Source organism: Haliotis asinina, chromosome 1 (assembly GCF_037392515.1).
Source record: "Haliotis asinina isolate JCU_RB_2024 chromosome 1, JCU_Hal_asi_v2, whole genome shotgun sequence".
NCBI lineage: Eukaryota > Metazoa > Mollusca > Gastropoda > Lepetellida > Haliotidae > Haliotis > Haliotis asinina.
The window spans coordinates 8,419,439-8,442,628 of NC_090280.1; the positions used below are offsets into that span (position 1 = coordinate 8,419,439).

The window sequence follows — 23,190 nt, forward strand, 5'->3', positions numbered from 1 at the left end:
AGTCGGTTTTCAAAAATCTTACACTGCTATCTTGGGTACTCATAAACTTAATTAATTGAAAAACAACAACAGACACATGATTGTTGATGAAATGGTGCATGATTTCTGATGGAAAATTCATCTCTGTTAACAAAACATTCAGCACCCATGAACAGTAAAAATGACAAAACAGAGTCTCGTAATCAGTAACGCGTGTGACCGCCATTGCTGTCGACACAGGCAGTACAGCGACGTCTAATCGAGTCAACAAGTCTCTGGAAGAAGGCTTGTGGCAGTTGATTCCATTCCCTTGTCAACCGTGCTTCCGAATCCCTCAGGTTTTGAGGTGGACCAGCTGTGTGCATTCTTCTTCCAATTTCTTCCCGCACGTGTTCTATCGGTGCCATATCGGGGGATAGAGAATGCCAGGGCAGCACATGAATGTTGTTTGCTCTCAGAAAGTCCATGGAGACCCGTGCCGTGTGAGGAATGAGCATTGTCTTGCTGGAAGATTTGGGGAGGACGCTGTGCTTGGAAAAGGGGTACAACGTGTTGTTGGGGAACTTGATCTCTGTAAACGACAGCAGTCACACGTTGACGAAACACAGGTGGTGTTCCGTGGTGGTAGCTGAAGCCTCCCCAGACCATCAGACTTCCTCCTCCCTAGCGGTCAGCCTTCACAACGCAGCAGTTGGCCTAACGTTCATTACGTCGTCTCCATAAACGTACTCGGCCGTAGGCGTGAGACATGTTGAACCTGGATTCGTCAGAAAACAACACTTGCTGCCATTGTTGATGCCGCCATCGTTGATGTTGTCTGGCCCACTGCAAGCGTTGCTGGTGGTGACACTAAAATCGGCGTAAGGACGTCGACATATGATGCCTGCTGCCCTCAGTCGACGACGAACGGTGTCTGCAGAGATGTGGTGACGTGGTCCTTGGATGGTTGAAGCCGTCTGCGTCGCTTTTTGTTGTCGGTTACGAAGGTGAGTAACCCGGATGTGGCAATCTTGAGCTGGCGTTGTTATTCTCGGCCGTCCAGATCTTGGTCGATCCTGAACATTTCCCGTCTGTTGATGGCTTACCGAGAGCCTTGTGATTGTCTCAATGTGACACTGGAAGTGCCTGGCGACAGCAGTTGCTGTGGATCCGGCCTACAGCATCCCAATGGCGATCCCTCTTTGCTGCTGAGTTAGACTTGGCATCTTTTCTCAGCTATCTCTCGTTGCATTTGGTAATGTGCGATGTTTCTGAATGGCGTACCTTATAAAGGGCCCATCAAGCACGAAAAGCACATGTTTTGTGAGCAGCATGAAAACGTCATGCAAAAAGCAAAAATGCATCACTAAGGTCGCGTTTGCGCAATTTCACCAAGAAAAAACGGAAACAACATTAAAGTCATTGTGGCGACCGTGGATTGATAATAGTTTAATATGCTTTACTGCGAGAAAAGTATTGAGCTGAATATTTGCAATAAAATGAACTTGCGTTTCTTTTGCGGTTCAGTATATTTTCGTAGTTCGTAACGAAATAGCTATTCCCTAAGTATGACGCGAGTGACTCAAAACGTATACTGTTTAAACAACGTAAATTGTTTCCTTCCAAGAACGTGTCCTGTCTTGCGTGAAGACTCACTATCCACCCCCACCCCACTATACACCCAACACAGATGCATCCCCAACTCTTACGTTTGTATGTATTGCTTAGGACCATCCCACTTCAGACACTTATATCTTCTTCACTGGTGTTCATTACAATATCAGATGTTGTGCAAGGTGCTGTGACGGACAATCACAGACTATAAAACTACAAAAGAGGAGGTCGTGCGTTCATTTTTGACCCTGACACTGGTTATCTATCCAGTTAACTGATATTACGAAAACAACTTTCGTAATTTCAACAGCTGTCCGCTACTTTGGCTGGCAATCAACGAACCTAACCACACGATTCATGAAGTCACCCCTGATCACAGCATTGGGGTCTCTGGTTAGTGTGTAGTCTATACTGACAACACATGACATATATCTACACCTACATATGTACACCTGCACAATGAAGAAACAATCTGACCCATGTATATGGCCAAGTATTGGTAACCAGAATAACTGACATTATTTACTTCATAAGGAATTCCCAACGTATTTCACTGTACCTACAATCTTACACGGTGTGGCTTTTCATTCCATGACTATACCTACAGAGTAATGAAACCATGTCCCTATCTAACCTCGCAATATTCCAGCAATATCACTGCGGGCGACACCAGAAATGGGCTTCTCAGATTTGGGGGAATCGAACCCTGGTCTTCGGCGTGACGAAAAAACTTCTAACCACTAGGCTACCTCACCGCCCATCAATTCAGTAGCAAAAAGATGAACTACAGTGAAATTTAATTGAATTCCGAAACTTGAAACAGAACAAATCATACTGTTGATGCAATAAAATGATGATTTATCATACTGATGTAGTATCACTCTTTGTTGTCGTATACTCAAGCTTTTTCACAGAGGCGTACAGTTCATTAACAGATGTTTGATCATATTCTGGGACAATCTTCTGTACAATGACACCTATCTCCTTCTTAGGCCTATCTGCAGATGGTGGAGATAATTCATCAGATTCATCCCTAGGTGGCCAAGGACATGTGTGTTCACCGTTAGTGACGACATCTGCGACACTTGCATAACCTCCTGCATCGATCACATCTGCCTTGTGGGATCGACCTGGACCTGGACAAGATTGAACTGACGAGCGTTGTTTAATTCGATTTACCTTTCCCTTCACGACAAACACGATGACGATGACGACGACGACGATTAGAACCAGACTGCCAACTACAGAAGCAGAAATGATTAGCACTGAGGATGTCGCTACTTGGTCCAGTGGTTTTCTTTCTGTAACATAGGGGAAGTGTAAGCAAGAGCATGATATATAATTTCAATTACACCCAAAAGTGATATGAGATGAAATGTGGAAGAGGTTGTGGTTCACATCACATCAAAATATGGTCAACACGACGAGGACAACCCGTGGCAATGTTAAGGAGTATAAACATCTGCTACACTCAGCCGTCAGCCGAGAACCACCCGCCGCCGCCGCGCGGCCGCGGGGACGAATAAATGTGTTCATGAAGAAGAGGACGTGGATGAACATTTTGTTGCAATATCCAAATGAAAATAGATCAGCTAAAATGATTAAAGTGGAAGACTCCCATTACATCCCACCGTTGCTATCGGGATCTCAGAGACATTAACACCAAGACCAGTTCTGTATGTGTATTGAAAAGGCGACAGCTGTATAGAGACGTAAACCTAGAGTGACATCGTTTGTGTATTCCATCAGACAACCTCGAGCTCTGTTTTTTGTTATGATTTATATGCAACACGTTATTTGTACATGTGTGTTTTTTATTGCCCATGCTAGTTTGTAAACGAATGATAATGTATATATTATGTATCTCTCTCTCTCTCTCTCTCTCTCTCTCTCTGGTGTTGGTTTAACATTGCACCTCTATGTCATTTTATTATCCAAACATGTGTTCCATAGGCGATATTTCTTTTTGTGAGATCAATCGATATTTCCTGTTTGACATCGTTTTGACCAAAAGTAGAAAACGTTGACCTGACATCCTCATTTATATGACATAACAATGCTTTGATGTCAAAAGCCTGATAAAGTCACATTGCAATGACATCGCTACACTGCAAGTCTAATGGCAACACCGTGGTCAGAGATGTACATTTTTCCATTGAAAACTAATGAAGGGTTACTTTTTATCACCAGGTATGTAATGCGGGGGGATATAGTCGACGCCTCGTCTTTCTGTCTGTCCGTCCGTCGGTCCGTCGGTCCGTCGGCCGTTCGTAATCACTTTGTTTCCAGAGCATGACTCAAAAACTGTTCAATATTTTTGGACCAAAATTGATAGATATAATAATCTGAACATATGACTGTGCTTTTTGCTATGTACATAGTTTTGGCATTATCACTTGTTTTTTTTTTTTTGTTTTTTCATGGAACCTTGTGGTCTTAGTCTAATGTTGGGGTGGGCTTCGTTTCGGAAGCATAGCTAAAAAACTATTCACTATTTTTCTGCAAAAAAACTTGGTAGATATTCCATTAGTGCCTTTTTCTATTTACAGGTTTTTTGCATCTTGTTTGTTTTTTTAATTTTTCCATGGATCATTTTGGTGTTAGTCTAATGGACGGCGGGTTTCACTTCCGGAGCATAAGCCAAAATCCGTTCAATATTTTTTTTTCAAAACTTGGTAGATATCTCAGTCAGAACCTAAAGTGGTGCCGTTTTCTATTTACAGGTTTTTGTAATTTATTATTTTCTGGGTTACCAGGGAAACGTTTCGGACGTAGTCTCAAAATGGAGGGTTGGGCTTCTTTTCCAGAGCAGAACTAAAAAACCTCTTAATATTTTCCCGTAAAACTTGACAGGTATGTGAGGCAGACCCTCAAGCGGTGCCTTCGGCTGTTTACAGATATATGGCATTTATATTTTTCATGCTTTCCACAGAAACGATTCAAACTTAGTCTAGAAAAACATAAAAAACTGTCAGATGATTTGTCATTTCGAAAAATATATGTGGGTGCCGGGGGTGGGGGTGTGGGGTGGTGTGGGTGGAGGGTGTGTGTGTGTGGGTGGGTGGAGGAATATGTCATATTCTGATGATTCATGTTTATGATAAACAGATATTTGTAACTTCATGAACGTGGTGATATATTTGATATCAAAAGACAGGCGAGTGAGATTCCATACATAGCAGGTAGGTATTTTTATCTTTACTTTGCCGTCCAAAAATAATGTCTCAGAACACAAAAAGTGTCTCAGTACAAAACTAGTGTCTCAGTACACAAAACTAGCATCTCAGTATAAAATACTGTCTCAGTACAAAAGAGAAAAGTTAAACCGTTACGGGATTATTACACCAGCTTAATTACGGTTTATTTTACAACTTCAGTCTGGATATCAATTTTCTTCCTACAGCTAATGTCACCTGGCCATAATAAGTAGTTGGGACTATTTATCTTGGATTTATTACAGTTGATGACCGGATTACATTAGCTATAGCCATGACATGAAGGCTAATTAAAGTGGTGACATTTCAATATTAGCGACTCTTCAAAATAATGTCAGCATTCAGGCATATCTATTCAAAATACATGCATACAGAAAAAAATATACATAGAAATATGAAGACTACAAAGATAAATTGTGCACTGTCACAAAACCATATTTTGGCAATAAAATTGTAGAAATTGTAAATTTTACTGGGAGAGAAACATCCAAACTGGCACAGGACTAAGGCGTTTAATACTTTACTGCAGCCAACGGACACGGGCATGGCGCTGAGACATCAAGACGCTGGATGAACAGTGATTGAAGTCAGTCCTAGGTGACAGCTTGTTCATGTCCAACCACATACTTGTATGTATGCCGAGGAAGTGGATTGGGTGACTTGAGTCTGCGGGATGAGAGGTGAACCGAGACATTCTCTATGACACGAGGAGAAGCAGAGTGAAATGTACCAGCTGCTACCGCGGCAAAGATATATCAGAAAAGAGCTAATGCATTGTGATCACCACCGTGCTACGCCAGTTGTTCTGCTGCTCTAGGTTATCGTGACATTGCTCAGTTTGATTATATTTCCACCATGTCAGGCGGTCAAGGGATTTATCCCCTCTGTCAGGAATCAGAAATCAGAATATTTATTGTCATAAATCATACAAAGTGATATACAGGAGTGAGTGAGTGAGTGAGTTAACATTTAACGTCACATCGGCAGTATTGCACCCATATCGTGACGAGAGCATTCTTAAAAAAGGAATCTATGTATATGATAAAAACCTGTCGACGACGGACAGTAAAACAACTAGAATACCATAATAAGAAATAAAACTAGCGTGAAAAGTTAAAACTAATATCCAGACAATACAATATAAAAACAGGCTATATAGATCACCAACAACTGAAGGTAGATCACCATACTAGGGGCCATGGGGACTTACAATACTTCTGCTACCTGCATGGACCCTAGCTGGATTTACATCATCCCCTCAGCTGCTGGTGATTGTATGCAAGATTAGCCACAAATTCAAGTGACACATATTCTACGGCTAAGACAAAATGGAAGATCAAATTTGACTTCAAATGTTTTGGGACTTACGTACCCTCTCAGGAGGATAATACTTTCACGGTACTTCAACCCCCCTGGAGGATACAGCCACTAACAATCTCAGTTACTAATTCAAACTTCCAAGCATAACATATTTATCTATTTACAATTCATTTAGCAAATCTAATTCTTTTAAAAATGCAAAAATTAAATGAGTGAGTGAGTTAAAATTTAACGTCACATCGGCAATATTGCAGCCATATCGTGACGAGAACATACGTGACAAAAAGAATATATATCCATATTATGAAGGACCTGTCGACGAAGGACAGTAAAACCACTAGACTATCACAGTTATTTTTACAACTAGTGTGGAAACTTAAAAAAATAATAGTATCACTATTTGGACAGTACAATATAAAAACAGGCCATAGATCGCCAACAACGAAGGGCCATGGGGACTTACAGTACCTCTGCTACCTGCATGGTCCCTAGCTGGATTTACACCATCCCTCAGCTGCTGGCGATTGTATGAAAAGTTAGCCGAAATTAAAAGAACATGAATGCTACGATTAAAATCCTGGTAGACTTAAATTTACTGTGAATGTTTGTGGACTTACGTACCCTCTCAGGAGGACAATAATTTTACAATTCTTCAACCCCCTTTGAGGGTACTGCCACCAACGATTCAAGTTACTAATTCAAACTACCAATCATTAAAATGGATCTATTTACAGAACATACTTTTCAAAATTCCACCAAAAAATCAATTTCTTTTAAAAAAACAATGATTAAATTACAACTAACAGTGCTAAAAAGGTCCTTGATAGTTTTGACATTGAAAAATTTATCCCTTGTGATGGAGAATTCAACACAGTCAAGCAGAATATGCTTGACCGTGACTCTCTCATCACAAGGGATACAAAACGGAGGATCCTCACCTTTTAAAAGGTATACATGAGTGTATCTTGTATGGCCAATACGACATCGTCGCAAAATGACTTCTTCAAATCTGGACTGACAACCCAAGTATGTATAACCAATATACGGTTTTATTTCATGTAGTTTATTTATACCTACTTGGGTGTCCCACTTCTTCTGCATCAGATCACGAGTGTAAGCTCTAATGCTAGCTTTGTAGTCAGAATAAGGAATAAGAAGTGGTGTCACAGATTTGTTGAGTGCTGCCTTAGCAGCAAGATCGGCCATTGCGTTACCGGAAATGCCCACGTGGCTGGGTAACCAACAGAAGACGATATCGTATTGGCCAGTAGCAAGATCATTATATAATTCAATAATTTCTATTAAAAGTGGATGTTTACAAGAAAGATTTTTAATAGCCTGAAGGCAAGAAAGAGAGTCGGAATAGATTATATATTGTTTATGTTTATGGCGTCTTTGAATATATTTAAGAGCTGTTAATATGGCGTTAGCCCCAGCGGTAAAAATAGAACTGTTGTCTGGTAATCTAGAAGATATTGTTCTGGATCCAATGACAGTGGCACAAGCTACTGCGCCACCGTCCTTGGACCCATCTGTAAATAAGGATTTATAACTGCTATATTTATGTTTCAATTCATTATATTCTTGTTTATACTGTAATTCATTCGTTTCTGATTTTTTAAATGTGGTCAGTGTTAGGTCCACTTGGGGCCTAACCAACTGCCAAGGAGGAGAAGAGAGAAGACGGGAAGGAGCTATATTTTCCAGCTCAATGCCGACAGCAGCAAGAAATGGTTTAATTCTGTGTCCTAGAGGTGGAACAACAGAAGGTTTTTTATTGTATAAATCCTCGTAAAGGGGATTGAAAACACAGTTATATGCAGGGTTAGATTCATTAGAGTATAATTTAGTAATGTATTGTAAAGCTAACTTAATACGGCGCTGCTCAAGAGATAGTTCATCGGCCTCAACGTAGAGACTGTCAATAGGTGAAGTTCTGAAGGAACCAAGACAAAGTCTTAGACCTTGGTGATGGACAGAATCTAATAGTTTCAGGTTGCTTTTACAGGCTCCACCATAAACGATTGAGCCATAATCAAGTTTTGAGCGGATGAGTGATCTATACAAGTGAAGGAAGGTAGTCTGATCCCCTCCCCACTTTGAATTAGAAACAACCTTTAATAAATCGAGAGCCTTCAAGCATTTGGTTTTAAGGGATTTAATATGGAGCAAAAAGGTCAAATGTGAATCAAAAACAAGTCCCAAGAACTTGGCCTCCTTTACAACTTTGATGGGAGTGCCATCTAGTGATAGTTCAGGGTCCTTATGTGGTTTATATTTTCTGCAAAAATGTATACAACTTGTTTTGAATTTAGAAAATTTAAAGCCGTTTTCAAGACACCATTTATTTATTTTGTTTAAACAAAGCTGCAGTTGCCGTTCAATGGTATGCATATTTTTCCCACGACAAGAAATATTAAAATCATCCACAAATAACGATCCATCAATTGAATCGTCTAAAACTTTTGATAAACTATTTATCTTGATGCTAAAAAGTGTGACAGACAGAATACTGCCTTGTGGAACACCCTGATCCTGATTGTAATGATCAGACAGGGTAGAACCCACTCGAACTTGAAACTGTCTGTCATTTAAAAAGTTGGCTATAAATTGAGGTATTCGACCTCGCAAGCCGAAGTCATGTAAGTCTCGTAAAATACCATATTTCCAGGTTGTGTCATATGCTTTTTCAAGATCAAAAAAGATAGACACAGCATGTTGTTTATTAATTAGTGCGTTTTTAACAAATGATTCTAAACGCACTAAGTGATCGACAGTATTTCTGTTTTTCCGGAAACCACACTGTATATCAGTTATAAGGTTATTTGTTTCCAAGTACCAAACAAGTCGATTATTTATCATGCGTTCCATGGTCTTGAAAACACAGCTAGTTAAAGAAATCGGACGATAATTAGATGGATCCGTATGATCACGTCCAGGTTTAGGTATTGGTACTACTATAGCGTCACGCCATGAAGAAGGAAATTTACCTGAAGTCCAAATATCATCAAAAATATATAAGAGCGTCTCTAAACAGGACTCCGGTAAGTGTTTAAGGAGTTGATAATGTATGTTATCAGCTCCTGTAGCAGTGTCATGAGCTTGATCAAGAGCAGTATGGAGTTCATGAATAGAAAATGTTTCATTGTAATCTTCCCCATTATCTGAATTGAAAGTAATAGTTTTCTTTTCTTGTTGCTTCTGATATTGCTGGAATTTTGGTACATAATTAGAAGAGGAAGAATGTTTTGCGAGGGTTTCACCCAGTTTATTAGCAATATCTGATTTATCAGTAAGTAATTGATCTCCATGTTTAAGATGATGGACAGTAGATTTAGTACCTTTACCTTTAATTTTCTGGACCATGTTCCATACCTTGGACATGGGTGTCCGAGAATTTATTTTGGATACATAATTTTGCCAAGATTGGCGTTTGTTCTGTTTAAAAGTACGCCGTGCTTTAGCATTTAAAATTTTAAATTTATTTAAATTATGTACCATAGGATGGCGACGGAAATAATGTTCTGCTTTTTTCCTTGCCTTCCTAGCTTGTTTGCAGTCATCGCTGAACCATGGTTTTCGAATATGTGGAGCTGCAGAGGACTTTGGTATACACTCATCAGCTATGGAATTCAGTTCCTCAGAAAAACATTGAATAGCATCAGGAGCGTCAATAAAACGTTCGGGTTGAAGTTTTTCAGCACACAATGTTTCATATAAAGCCCAGTTAGCCTTTTTAAAATTCCTCCTTGATGATGGAGGTACATCAGATGGAGTTACAGCTTTTAATATAGTAGGAAAATGGTCACTTCCACAGAGGTCATCGTGGACCGACCATTCAAATTCATTTAGTAGTTCTGAATTTGTAAGTGACAAATCGAGAGCAGAATAAGTTCCTGTCCCAGGGTGTAAATATGTGTTTGAACCATCATTATAAATGCATAAATCATTGTCAGAACAAAAGTCCTCCAACAATTTACCTTTAGTGTTTGTAGTTACACTACCCCAGAGTGGGTTGTGTCCATTCAGATCTCCCATTATGATACAGGGCTTCGGGAGTTGATCATACAGCACTTGAAGATCGGTTTTGTGAAACGTTGATGACGGAGAAATATAGAGAGAGCATAATGTAAACGCAACATGCAAAGTTAGTCGCACTGCGACGGCCTGAAGATCAGTAGTAAGTGAAACAGGGCTATGGATAATATTCTGTTTGACTAGGATGGAAGACCCTCCCGTGGCCCTGTCACCAGGAGGTGAAAAACAATGATATGCCTTGTAATGACGCAGGTCAAAAGTATCTGTCTGTTTTAAATAGGTCTCCTCCAGACAGAAAGCTGATGGTGTTAAATCCTGGACTAAGAGCTGCAACTCATTAAAATTAGTCCTTAGACCTCTACAATTCCACTGTAAAAGATTATTCTGATAACCTATCTTTTTGGGGGGTTTATTGGGGATCTACCCCGCACTTGTTTGGTGGGCGACAAGCTGTGAGCCCTAGAATGGACGTTTTCACACACGTCCATATCCTCAAGCGATCCGTATTTATTGAATAACTGAATTTTATTTTGTGACCCTTTCGGGGCTCTCCCACTCAGTTTCTTTGAAGAATCTTGCTGTTTACCTTTAATTTTACTGAGATTTTGCTGAGACTTTGTCGATGACAGAGAAGATGGTTCTAGATCAGGGGATGTTTCTAATTGTATTTGGGACGTACCAGTAAGTGATTCTCGTGTTTGAGTAGATGTAGCGGGTGAGAAAAGGTTTGGGGAATCCGTTTTGACCCAAGTCAAGTTTGTCTGACAGCTAGTTGATACTGTAGGTACTCTAGTTGCTGTTTCTGGCGCTCTTCTGGCAATGGAAGCATAGCTTTCTGTTTGTTCTAAGCTTAATACTTGTCTCTTTGCTTCAGCAAAGCTGATGTTTTGTGTAAACTTTAATTTATTTATTGCCATTTGCTGTTTCCAAACAGGACACTCTTTAGAATAAGACGGATGATTCCCTGAGCAGTTGGTGCATTTTGTAACAGAACTGTCACAGTCCTCTGTTGTGTGTGTCTTTTCACCACAGCGAGCACACACAACGGATAATGTACAATAATTTACACCATGTCCGAATTTTTGGCATTTGAAGCATCTGAGAGGATTCGGAATGTACGTGTCAACATTTAGATTGCAATAGCCGGCCTTGAGTGATCTTGGAGCAGAAGGTAGGGAAAAGGAAAACAGATAAGTGTTGGTTGTGACAGTTTCATTATTTTTACGAGTTGAGAATCGTTTCACATAAAGAACACCCTGATCTTTCATTTCAGAGGCAATATCTAATTCTGACATGTCAGCGAGTAATCTATCGCGGTCCCGTACAATTCCCTTACTCGTGTTGAGCGTTTTGTGTGCCGTGATTGTGACGGGAATGCCGACAAATGTCTTAGTGTTTAACAGGTTTGTTGACTGTTGCTTTTTGGTACACTCAATCAAGAGTGCACCAGAACGTAATCTTCTGATATTTTTTACGTCCCCAGCAATGCCTTGGATACCCTTCGACACAGCAAAAGGGTTTAATTTCAAGGGTGTTCTATCTTCAGTCTCAACAACTAGAAAACGTGGCCAGTATTCAGTAGGATTGGACAGTCTAAGGTCAGTATCAGTATGATCTTCTTCAAGGAGACGTTTTGTTTTTTTTGTAGGGGGTTTCATACGCCATGGTTATTGTTTTTTCATTTCATCATCCGAGCTCCCCACCCACCATGGAGTATCACAGGGACAATGCTAGAGCAAGCGGATCTCCAGCTTGCAGCACCAAGGATACTCGGATGATATACTCCAGCAGAAGAGTTACAAATAACAAATCCACCAGATTGGCCCATGAGCCACCGCCTTCTGGCTTAGGACTCTAGGCAAAGTGCAAAACATCATTGTTCAAAAGTTTAAACATCTGTTATGAACAATTTCAACAAGACCCAATGGTTAACATGAACAAATCCAAATTGTGTGATGACAAATAAGTATAGTCCATACACACAGGGCTTGGCGTGACCAGCCGATTGATAGAATCGGGCCGATTCTACCACCCGTCTAGGTGAAGTAAGGGCCGAAGTGGTGTGTTGGGCAACAGGAACACGGTTCAGGCTCCTGCTGCCCTCAACCACCAGACTACCGTCTTCCACCGACACGGGACGCAACCCACGGCAAACAGGTTGCCCAATTCGGTTGCTCCTTGCAACCAGCAATGGGGTGCTATGGACCTAGTTGACCCGGGTCCACACGGGGCTTTGAACGGCTCTTGGCGTGACCCAGCACCCACCACGAGGAGGTGGCCGTTCACGGGTGCCCAAAAATTAAATGAGAGGTAACAGAAATAAAAATATCCTTCAAAGTTCGTGAATTAAAATATTTATTCCTTGTGATGGAATATTCAACACAGTCAAGCAGGACATGCTTGACTGTGATTCTTTCATCACAAGGGATACAAAACGGAGGATCTTCACCTTTTAATAGATACTCGTGAGTATACCTCGTATGGCCAATGCGACATCGTCGCATAATGACCTCTTCAAATCTGGACTGACAACCCAAGTAAGTATAACCGATATAAGGTTTTATTTCATGTAATTTATTGATACCTACTTGAGTGTCCCACTTCTTCTGCATTAGATCACGGATATAAGATCTTATTGCAGCTTTATAATCTGAGTATGGAATAAGGAGATATTGTTCTCAATCCAATGACAGTGGCACAAGCTACTGCACCACCGTCCTTGGATCCATCTGTAAATAAGGGTTTGTGATTGCTATATTTATGTTTTAATTGATTATATTCTTGTTTATATTGTAATTCATTAGTTTCTGATTTTTTAAATGAAGTTAATGTTAGGTCAACTTGTGGCCTAACCAACTGCCAAGGAGGAGAAGAAAGGAGACGGGAAGGAGCTATATTTTCCAGCTCAATTCTGGCCGAAGAAAGAAAGGGTTTAATTCTGTGTCCTAGAGGTGGAACAAGAGAAGACCTCTTGTCATACAAATTTTCATAAACCGGATTGAACACACAGTCATAAGCTGGGTTAGATTTATTAGAATATAATTTAGTAATGTATTGTAAAGACAGTTTTATACAGTGTTGTGAAAGAGATGATTCATCAGCCTCAACATAGAGACTGTCAACAGGTGAGGTTCTAAAAGATCCAAGACAAAGTCTTAGACCTTGGTGATGGACAGAATCTAATAGTTTGAGGTTGCTTTTACAGGCTCCACCATACAAAATGGAGCCATAATCAAGTTTAGATCGTACCAATGATCTGTATAAGTGAAGGAGGGTAACTTGATCCCCTCCCCACTTTGAATTTGAAACAACCTTTAACAAATCTAGTGCCTTCAGACATTTAGCTTTAAGGGATTTAATGTGTGGCAAGAAGGTTAAATGAGAATCGAAAATTAAACCCAGGAACTTGGCCTCCTTTACAACCTTGATGGGAGTGTCATTTAAAGATAGTTCAGCGTCCTTATGCGGCTTATATTTTCTACAAAAATGTTTGCAATTAGTTTTGGATTTAGAAAATTTGAAGCCATTTTCAAGACACCATTTATTTATTTTGTTCAAACATAACTGCAGTTGTCTTTCAATACTGTGCATATTTTTACCACAACAAGAAATATTAAAATCATCCCCAAATAATGATCCATCAATTGAATCATTTAAAACCTTGGATAAACTGTTGATCTTAATACTAAACAAAGTGACAGACAAAACACTACCTTGAGGGACACCCTGATCCTGATTGTAATGATCAGACAGGGTAGAACCTACTCGGACTTGAAATTGCCTGTCTTTTAAAAACTCTGATATAAAAAGAGGCAAACGACCTCTCAATCCAAATTCATGTAAATCCCTCAAAATACCATGCTTCCAGGTCGTATCATAAGCTTTCTCAAGATCAAAGAAAATTGATACAGCATGTTGTTTATTTACGATTGCATTTTTCACGAAGGATTCTAAGCGTACCAAATGATCAATGGTACTGCGATTTTTCCTGAAACCACACTGAATATTTGTAATGAGATTATTGGTTTCAAGATACCAAACTAATCTATTATTCACCATACGTTCCATGGTTTTACAGACACAGCTAGTGAGAGATATCGGTCTGTAATTCGACAGATCTGTATGATCCCTGCCAGGTTTTGGTATAGGGACTACAATGGCATTACGCCACGAAGGAGGAAATGCTCCAGACGTCCATATTTTGTCAAATATATCTAAAAGTGTGACCAGACATGGTTCAGGCAAATGTTTCAGTAGCTGATAATGAATATTGTCATCACCTGCTGCAGTGTCATGAGCTTGGTCAAGAGCTGTATATAACTCATGTAATGAGAAAACTTCATTATAATCTTCACTATTATTTGATTCGAAATTAAGCTTTTTCTTATCCTGTTGTTTCTGATATCTCTGAAACTCAGGGACATAATTTGCCGATGAAGAATCTTTGGCAAGTGTATCGCCAATTTTATTTGCAATATGAGACTTGTCAGTAATTAAATTATCACCATGGTGAACTGAAGATTTAGAACCTTTACCTTTAATTCTTTGAACCATGTTCCATACCTTGGACATTGGCGTGCGCGAATTAATCCTGGAAACGTAGTTCCTCCAAGATTGCCGTTTGTTTTGTTTGAAGGTACGACGGGCTTTCGCATTGAGGATTTTAAACTTATTCAAGTTGTGGACAGTTGGATGATAGCGGAAATAATTTTCCGCCTTTTTCCTCGCTTTTCTGGCTTGCCTACAATCGGAATTGAACCATGGTTTCCGTACATGTGGAGCAGTAGAAGACCTTGGTATACACTCATCAGCTATTTTATTTAAAGTGTCAGAAAAAAGCCGAATAGGATCAGTTACTTCACTGAAACACTGCGGCCGTAGTTTAGATGTGCATAACGTTTTAAATAACGACCAGTCTGCCTTGGGAAAATTCCATCTTGTATAAGATGGAGAATCAGATGGATTAGTTGCTGTTAAGATAGTTGGAAAGTGGTCACTTCCACAGAGGTCATTGTGGACTGACCACTCAAATTCATTAAGTAGAGAAGGGTCTGCAAGAGACAGATCCAGAGAAGAGTAGGTGCCAGTTGCAGGGTGCAGATAAGTGCTTGAATCATCATTGTATATACACAAGTCATTATTGGCTATAAAATCTTCCAGTATTTTACCTTTAGAGTTTGTGTTTGTACCACCCCAAATTTGGTTATGTCCATTGAGATCACCCATTAAAATACAAGGTTTAGGAAGTTGGTCATAGAGAGCTTGAAGATCAGACTGCTGGAGTGCTGAAGAAGGTGAAGTATATAAAGAGCATAGTGTAAAGGTAACGTGAAGAGTTAGTCTCACTGCAACAGCTTGGAGACTAGTTGTGAGTGTTACGGGACTATGGATAACATTCTGTTTTACAAGAATTGAAGACCCTCCAGTGGCCCTATCACCTGGAGGTGAAAAACAATTATATGAAGTGAACTGATGTAGATCAAAAGCGTCTGTCTCCTTCAGATAGGTTTCCTGGAGACAGAAAGCGGATGGTGCAAAATCCTGGACAAGTAGCTGTAACTCGTTGAAATTGGTCCTTAGGCCTCTACAGTTCCACTGTACAATAGTTTTGCAATGGATTATCGTTTGGGCGGGTTGATTGGGGTTCTACCCCGTACTTTTTTTGAGGGCGACAAGCTGTGTGCCCTTGATTGGACGTTTTTGGACACGTCCATGTCCTCAAGTGATCCGTATTTATTATAAAGCTTAATTCTGTTTTCAGACCCTTTTGGGGCTCTGCCACTTTGCTTTGTTGAAGAATCAGGCATAGGTTTAGTTTTTCCTTTAGGAATTTGTTGGACATTTGACAAAGATTGAGACCTTACAGGTGGCTGTGATGATGAATCCGAAGCTGGCCCTGATTGACTTTGCGACATGCGAGGAAGTAGCTCAGCGGTCTGAGTGGAAATAGCGGGTGAAAAAACCTCTGGGGAATCAGTGTGGACCCAAGTCAAGTTTGTTTGAGCAGCTGAAGAAGACTTAGAAGCCTTAGAGGATGCTTCAGATGATGCAACATATGTCATATTTGGGATTTCACTTTCTTAGTAAAGTACAAATTCTAGTACTTTTTTCGGTTGAGGCTTATCCGGGATTCGAACCCGCACCCTCAGAGTCAGGCACCTAATCGCCAGCACACAAAGTCAGCCGCCTAGCCCGCTCAGCCACCGCGACTTTCACAAAAATGAAAGTCGGACAACTGGTAGTCTAGACTGCGTACCTTGTGTACCCCTCTGATGAGTGTAAATTGGCACGGCTCCCACGGCCAAAAGCTATGATTACACGATGCCATTTAGAAAGTGGTCAAATGCAACATATGTCATATTTGGGATTTCACTTTCTTAGACTCTGAGGGTGCGGGTTCGAATCCCGGATGGGCCTCAACCGAAAAAAGTACTAGAATTTGTACTTTACTAAGAAAGTGAAATCCCAAATATGACATATGTTGCATTTGACCACTTTCTAAATGGCATCGTGTAATCATAGCTTTCGGCCGTGGGAGCCGTGCCAATTTACACTCATCAGAGGGGTACACAAGGTACGCAGTCTAGACTACCAGTTGTCCGACTTTCATTTTTGTGGAAGTCGCGGTGGCTGAGCGGGCTAGGCGGCTGACTTTGTGTGCTGGCGATTAGGTGCCTGACTCTGAGGGTGCGGGTTCGAATCCCGGATGGGCCTCAACCGAAAAAAGTACTAGAATTTGTACTTTACTAAGAAAGTGAAATCCCAAATATGACATATTTTGCATTTGACCACTTTCTAAATGGCATCGTGTAATTCAGATGATGGTTTTGTTTTAGAAGCATATGTTTCTTGTGGATCGCATCTTTGAACAAGTTGTTTCGCTTCGGCAAAGCTGATATTTTGAGTAAATTTTAGGTTGTTTATTTCCATCTGGTACTTCCAAATCGGACACTCTTTTGAGAAAGACGAATGGTCTCCTGAACAATTGGTGCATTTCTTCTAATTACTATCACAATATTCTGTTGTGTGGGTCTTCTCACCGCAGTGAGCACACACAACAGACAATGTGCAGGAATTTACACCGTGACCATACTTTTGACACTTGAAACATCTGAGTGGATTAGGAATAGACGTTTCAACTTTGATGTGACAGTATCCGGCCTTTATTGAGTTTGGAGCCGTTTGAGTGGAAAATGAAAATAAATAGGTGTTGGTTTGTTGTATCTGGTTGTTTCTTCGGGTTGTGAAACGTTTGACAAATAACACACCTTGGTCCTTCATCTCTGCAGCAATGTCAATTTCCAGCATATCAGCAAATAGTCTATCAAGGTCTCTCACAATACCCTTACTAGTGTTAAGAGTACGGTGAGGAGAGACTGACACTGGAATGCCTACAAATGATTTTGTTGAAAGGAGATTGGTTGCCTGTTGCCTCCTATTACACTCAACAAGCAAAGAACCTGTTCGTAGACGTCTAACGTTTCTAACATCACCTGCAATGCCCTGTATGCCTTTTGATACCACAAAAGGGTTCAGCTTTAACGGAGTGTTGTCAGTGGTCTCAATTACAATAAACCGTGGCCAGTAGTCAATGGATGTGGACAGTCCTTGGTCTTCAACATCAGGATCAGTAGTATCAAGAGGACGTTTTTTTTTTTTTAGGGGAGTTTCGTAAGCCATTGTTAGTTTATATTGTTTCATCATCCGAGCTCCCCACCCGCCACGGAGTATCACAAGGACAATGCTAAAAGCAGGCGGGTTTCCTGCCTGCAGCACCAAGGATACCCGGATGATATACTCAAGCAGAATAACACAAAAGTATTTATTCCACTTGATTGGCCCATGAGCCACTGCCTTCTGGACATAGGACTCTAGGCAAGTTACGAAATTTGAATTGTACAATCGAAATACAAATGAATCATCATGAAGCCAAGACAAAAAATTAAATATTTTCTCAAATTTGTGAACAACATTTACATGTACAGGGCTTAGCATGACCAGCCGATTGGTTGAAGCGGGCCCATTCAACCACCCGTCTAGGTGAAGTCAGGGCCAAAGTGGTGTGTTGAGCAATAGGAGCAATAGTCCTGCTCCCATGCTCTCAACCACCAGGATCCCTTCCTCCACCGACACAGGGCCGCAACCCACGGCAAACGGGTTGGTGGACCAAATATCCCCCCCGGGTCCACTACGGGGGTGTCGGCGAGCTCTTGGCGTTACCCAGCACCCACCACGAGGAGGTGGCTCGCCACGGGTGCCAATTCTTTTAAAAATCCAATAATTAAATGAGAACTGATATTAGTAAAAAGGTCCTTCATACTATGTGATTTAAAATAGGTATCCCTTGTGATGGAATATTCCACGCAGTCAAGCAAGACATGCTTGACCGTGATTCTTTCATCACAAGGGATACAAAATGGAGGATCCTCACCTTTCAAAAGGTATTTATGCGTATATCTGGTGTGACCAATACTACATCGTCGCATAACGACCTCTTCAAATCTGGACTGACAGCTCCAGTAGGTGTAACCAATATACTGTTTTATTTAGTAATTTATTTATACCTACTTGGGTGTCCCACTTCTTTTGCATCACATCACGTATATAAGTTCTAATATTCGCTTTGTAATCTGAGTATGGGATAAGAAGGGATGTCACAGATTTGTTGAGTGCTGCCTTGGCAGCAAGATCGGCCATTGTGTTCCCTGAAATGCCTACATGGCTGGGTAACCAACAGAAGACTATGTCGCATTGGCCAGTAGCAAGATTATTATGCAATTCAATAATGTCAATTACAAGTGGATGTTTACATGATAGATTTTTAATCGCCTGAAGACAAGAAAGAGAGTCTGAATAAATTATATATTGTTTACGTTTAGGGTGCCTTTGAATATATTTAAGAGCTGTTAATATGGCGTTAGCTTCTGCTGTAAAAAAAGAACTGTTATCTGGTAATCTAGAAGATATTGTTCTGGATCCAATGACAGTAGCACAAGCAACTGCGCCACCGTCCTTGGACCCATCTGTAAATAAGGATTTATAGTTGTTATATGTATGTTTCAATTGATTATATTCTTGTTTATACTGTAATTCATTCGTTTCTGATTTTTTAAATGTGGTTAATGTTAGGTCAACCTTTGGTCGAACCAATTGCCAAGGAGGAGAAGAAAGAAGACGGGAAGGAGCTATATATTCCAGCTCAATGCCGGCTGAAGAAAGAAAGGGTTTAATTCTTAAACCAAGAGGCGAAACAAGAGAAGATTTCTTTTTCTATACATCCTCATACAGAGAACTGAAAACACAGTTATATGCAGGGTTTGACTCACTAGAATATAATTTTGTTACATACTGTAAAGCTAGTTTTACACGTCGCTGCTCAAGAGATGGCTCATCAGCCTCAACGTACAGACTGTCAACAGGTGAAGTTCGAAATGAGCCAAGACAAAGTCTTAGACCTTGGTGATGAACAGAATCTAAAAGTTTTAGGTTGCTTTCACAGGCTCCACCATATACAATGGAGCCATAATCAAGTTTTGACCGGATCAGTGATCGATAGAGCTGCAGGGGGGTAGCTTGATCCCCTCCCCACCTAGAATTTGAAACCACTTTCAACAAGTCAAGTGCCCTCAGGCATTTAGTTTTGAAGGATTTGATATGTGGTAGAAAGGTTAAATGCGAGTCAAAAATTATTCCCAAGAACTTGGCCTCCTTTACAACTTTTATGGGAGATCCATTTAGAAACAGTTCAGGATCTTTATGCGGTTTATATTTTCTACAAAAGTGTATACAATTAGTTTTGGATTTAGAAAATTTAAAGCCGTTTTCAAGACACCATTTATTTATTTTATTTAAGCACAGCTGCAGTTGCCGTTCAATAGTATGCATATTTTTACCACGACAAGAAATGTTAAAATTATCCACAAATAACGATCCATCAATTGAATCGTTTAAAACTTTTGATAAACTATTTATCTTGATGCTAAAAAGTGTGACTGACAGAATACTGCCTTGTGGAACACCCTGATCCTGATTGTAATGGGCACCCGTGGCCAGCCAACTCCTCGTGGTGGGTGCTGGGTAATGCCAAGAGCTCGCCAACACCCCCGTTGTGGACTCGGGGGTATATTTGGTCCACCAACCTGTTAGCCGTGGGTTGCGGCGCTGTGTCGGTGGAAGAGGGGATCCTGGTGGTTGAGGGCAATAGGGGCCTGGAACCGTGTTCCTATTGCCTAACATACCACTTTGGCCCTGACTTCACCTAGACGGGTGGTAGAATGGGCCTGGTTCTATTAATCGGCTGGTCATGCCAAGCCCTGTTCATAGCTCACTTTTTGCACATTCAACATATTGGGTATTGGTTCTTGTGATTATCAATTTCAATATAAAAATCTTTTGTTACATTTAATTGCCTAGAGTCTAATGCCAGAGGGCGGTGGCTCATGGGCCAATCTGGTGGTATGGACCTCTAAGTTCTGAGTTTCTGAGGACTTATGTCATGGGCCGAACCAGCCTGGCATTTCATCTTTTAGATTTCTTAGCTATTTATGTCCTTATTTCTGGAGTATAACATCCCTGTAACCTTGGTGCTGCAGTCTGGTTTCCGCTGCAGCATCGTCCATGTTGACACTCGATGGCGGGTGGGGAGCAGGGCTGTCGAATAATATTCTAATACCATGGCTCTAAATATGCATTCTGGTTCATCAAAGACGTACAAGCGGAGACATCTTTCTTCGTCATCCGATGAGGAGGTATCCCCTTCAGTGAATGATTCTTGGCCAAGGTTTTTGGTTATTGCAACTGATGATGGGAGTCCACTTAATATAAACCCTTTTGCTGTTTCCAAGGGCATCCAGGGTGTCTGCGGAGAGGTAAAGAATGTCACTCGCCTCAGAAATGGTTCGCTCTTGGTAGAATGTATACGACGACAACAATCTGTCAATCTGCTGGGCTTGCAGCATTTTGTTAACAAACAGGTTGTTGTCTCCGTTCATAAGACACTGAATACTTGTAGAGGAATTGTTAGAGACAGGTCTCATTGTTTGTCAGACATGTCGGAAGAAGAAATTGTGGCCGAGTTGAAAGACCAAGGTGTGAAGCGTTTCATCAGGAAACAGGATTCAAATGTGGTCAAAACTAACACCTACCTTTTCACTTTTTGTATGACAGTACTCCCTAAATCTGTTAAAGCAGGATACTGTAATATCGGAGTGGAAGTCTATGTACCAAATCCACTCCGGTATTACAAATGCCAAAAGTTTGGACACGGTGCAAGATCTTGCACAGGCCAGTCTGTATGCTCACGTTGCAGTGGACCTCATGAGAGTACTGATTGCACTGATACCATCAAGTGCGCCAACTGCAGTGGTGAACATCTGGCTTCGTCTAAATCTTGCCCAATGTTTGAATATGAAAGCCAAGTTCTAAACATCAAATACACAAATAACATCTCTTATTTTGAGGCAAAGAAATTAGTAAATACTCCATCTAAATCTTCTACTGGTCAAACATATTCAGCTACAGTTTCTTCGTCTGCTCCAAAATCTGGTAAGAAATCAGTTTCAACATCCTGTCAGACATTAATATCTAGGGTGAATGCAACTCAGATAACCTTGGATGACAATCCTCCACTATCACATGAGTCTCAACGCTCCTCATCGTCCCAGACAGAATCTCAGCCAGAAGCCATGAATTCAACACAGGCGACAAAAGGCGTTGATCATATATCTAGCAAAGAAAAGAAAAAAATGAGGAAAAAGACCAGAGCTCTTCAACATTTAGAAGAGTCACCATCAGTGACGGTTCAAAATCAGTTTGAAGCGCTTGACATGGAGATCACTCCTTCACAAACAGGGTGCAGGAGTGGCGCTACCAAACACGCACGGTCTCCAGTTGAACCTCCCTAGATATTTTTATGACATTAGTACAATGGAATTGCAGAGGCCTTAGGAACAATTTTAACGACCTACAATTATTATCACAAGATTATACACCATCGGCGTTTTGTTTACAAGAGACTTATCTGAAAAGTACTGATAAATTTGAATTGCGCCAGTATAATTCATTTCATTCATTCTCACCTGAAGGTGATAAAGCCACTGGCGGTGCTTCTATTCTTGTGAGGCATGATGTAATCCATAGCTCAGTTCCCCTTAAAAGTAACCTTCAGGCTGTTGCGGTCCGGCTTACTTTGCAGATAACCTTTACGCTTTGTTCTTTGTACATCTCTCCTTCTTCAGCTCTTCAGCAGTCCGATCTTCAGGATCTATTCGACCAGCTTCCTAAACCATGCATAATCATGGGTGATCTTAATGCCCATAACCCTTTGTGGGGAAGTGCCGATACCAACAATAAAGGTAAAATTCTTGAAGATTTCATTGCAAATAATAATTTGTGCATATTTAATGATGGATCTGTCACATATTTACACCCTGGTTTTGGAACCTATTCTGCACTCGATCTGTCGCTCACAGATGCAAACATATATAACGAATTCGAATGGTCTGTCCACGACGATCTTTGTGGAAGTGACCATTTTCCCACAATACTTTCAGCTATAAATCCGAATGATGAACCCCCTGCAACAAGGTGGAATTTTGATAAAGCTAACTGGCCATTATTCCAGACACTGTGTGCTGACAACTTACACCCTGACTCTTTTCTCAATGCCCCAGATCCGATTCAGTTGTTCTCTGAAAAACTGAAGAATATCGCCGATGAAACTATTCCTAAGGCTTCTGCTAAACCACATATTCACAAACCGTGGTTTACTGATGATTGCAAACAAGCTAGAAAGTGTAGGAAAAAGGCAGAGAAATACTTTCGCCGCCATCCTACTGTTCACAATTTTAATCATTTCAAAGTAAATAATGCTAAGGCTCGACGTACTTTTAAACAAAGTAAACGCCAGTCTTGGAAGACCTTTGTATCAAATATTAATTCACGTACACCAATGACAAAGGTGTGGAACATGGTACAGAGAATCAAGGGTAAAGGCAGAAATTCTAGTGTTTATCATCTAAAAGATGGACCCGAGGTTTTAACAGAT

The 23,190-nt window shown here is 40.6% G+C and overlaps 1 protein-coding gene across 1 annotated transcript in view; it reads right to left on the reverse strand.

Moving 5' to 3' along the window:
- Positions 1-2,433: 2,433 nt before the first annotated feature.
- The window catches only part of LOC137287647 (uncharacterized), a 108,953-nt gene continuing 88,196 nt past the window's right edge, over positions 2,434-23,190 (reverse strand). The window contains exon 5 of the mRNA XM_067820067.1: positions 2,434-2,873. Coding sequence (XP_067676168.1) covers positions 2,434-2,873 — 440 coding nt within the window. The remainder of the gene's footprint in view (positions 2,874-23,190) is intronic.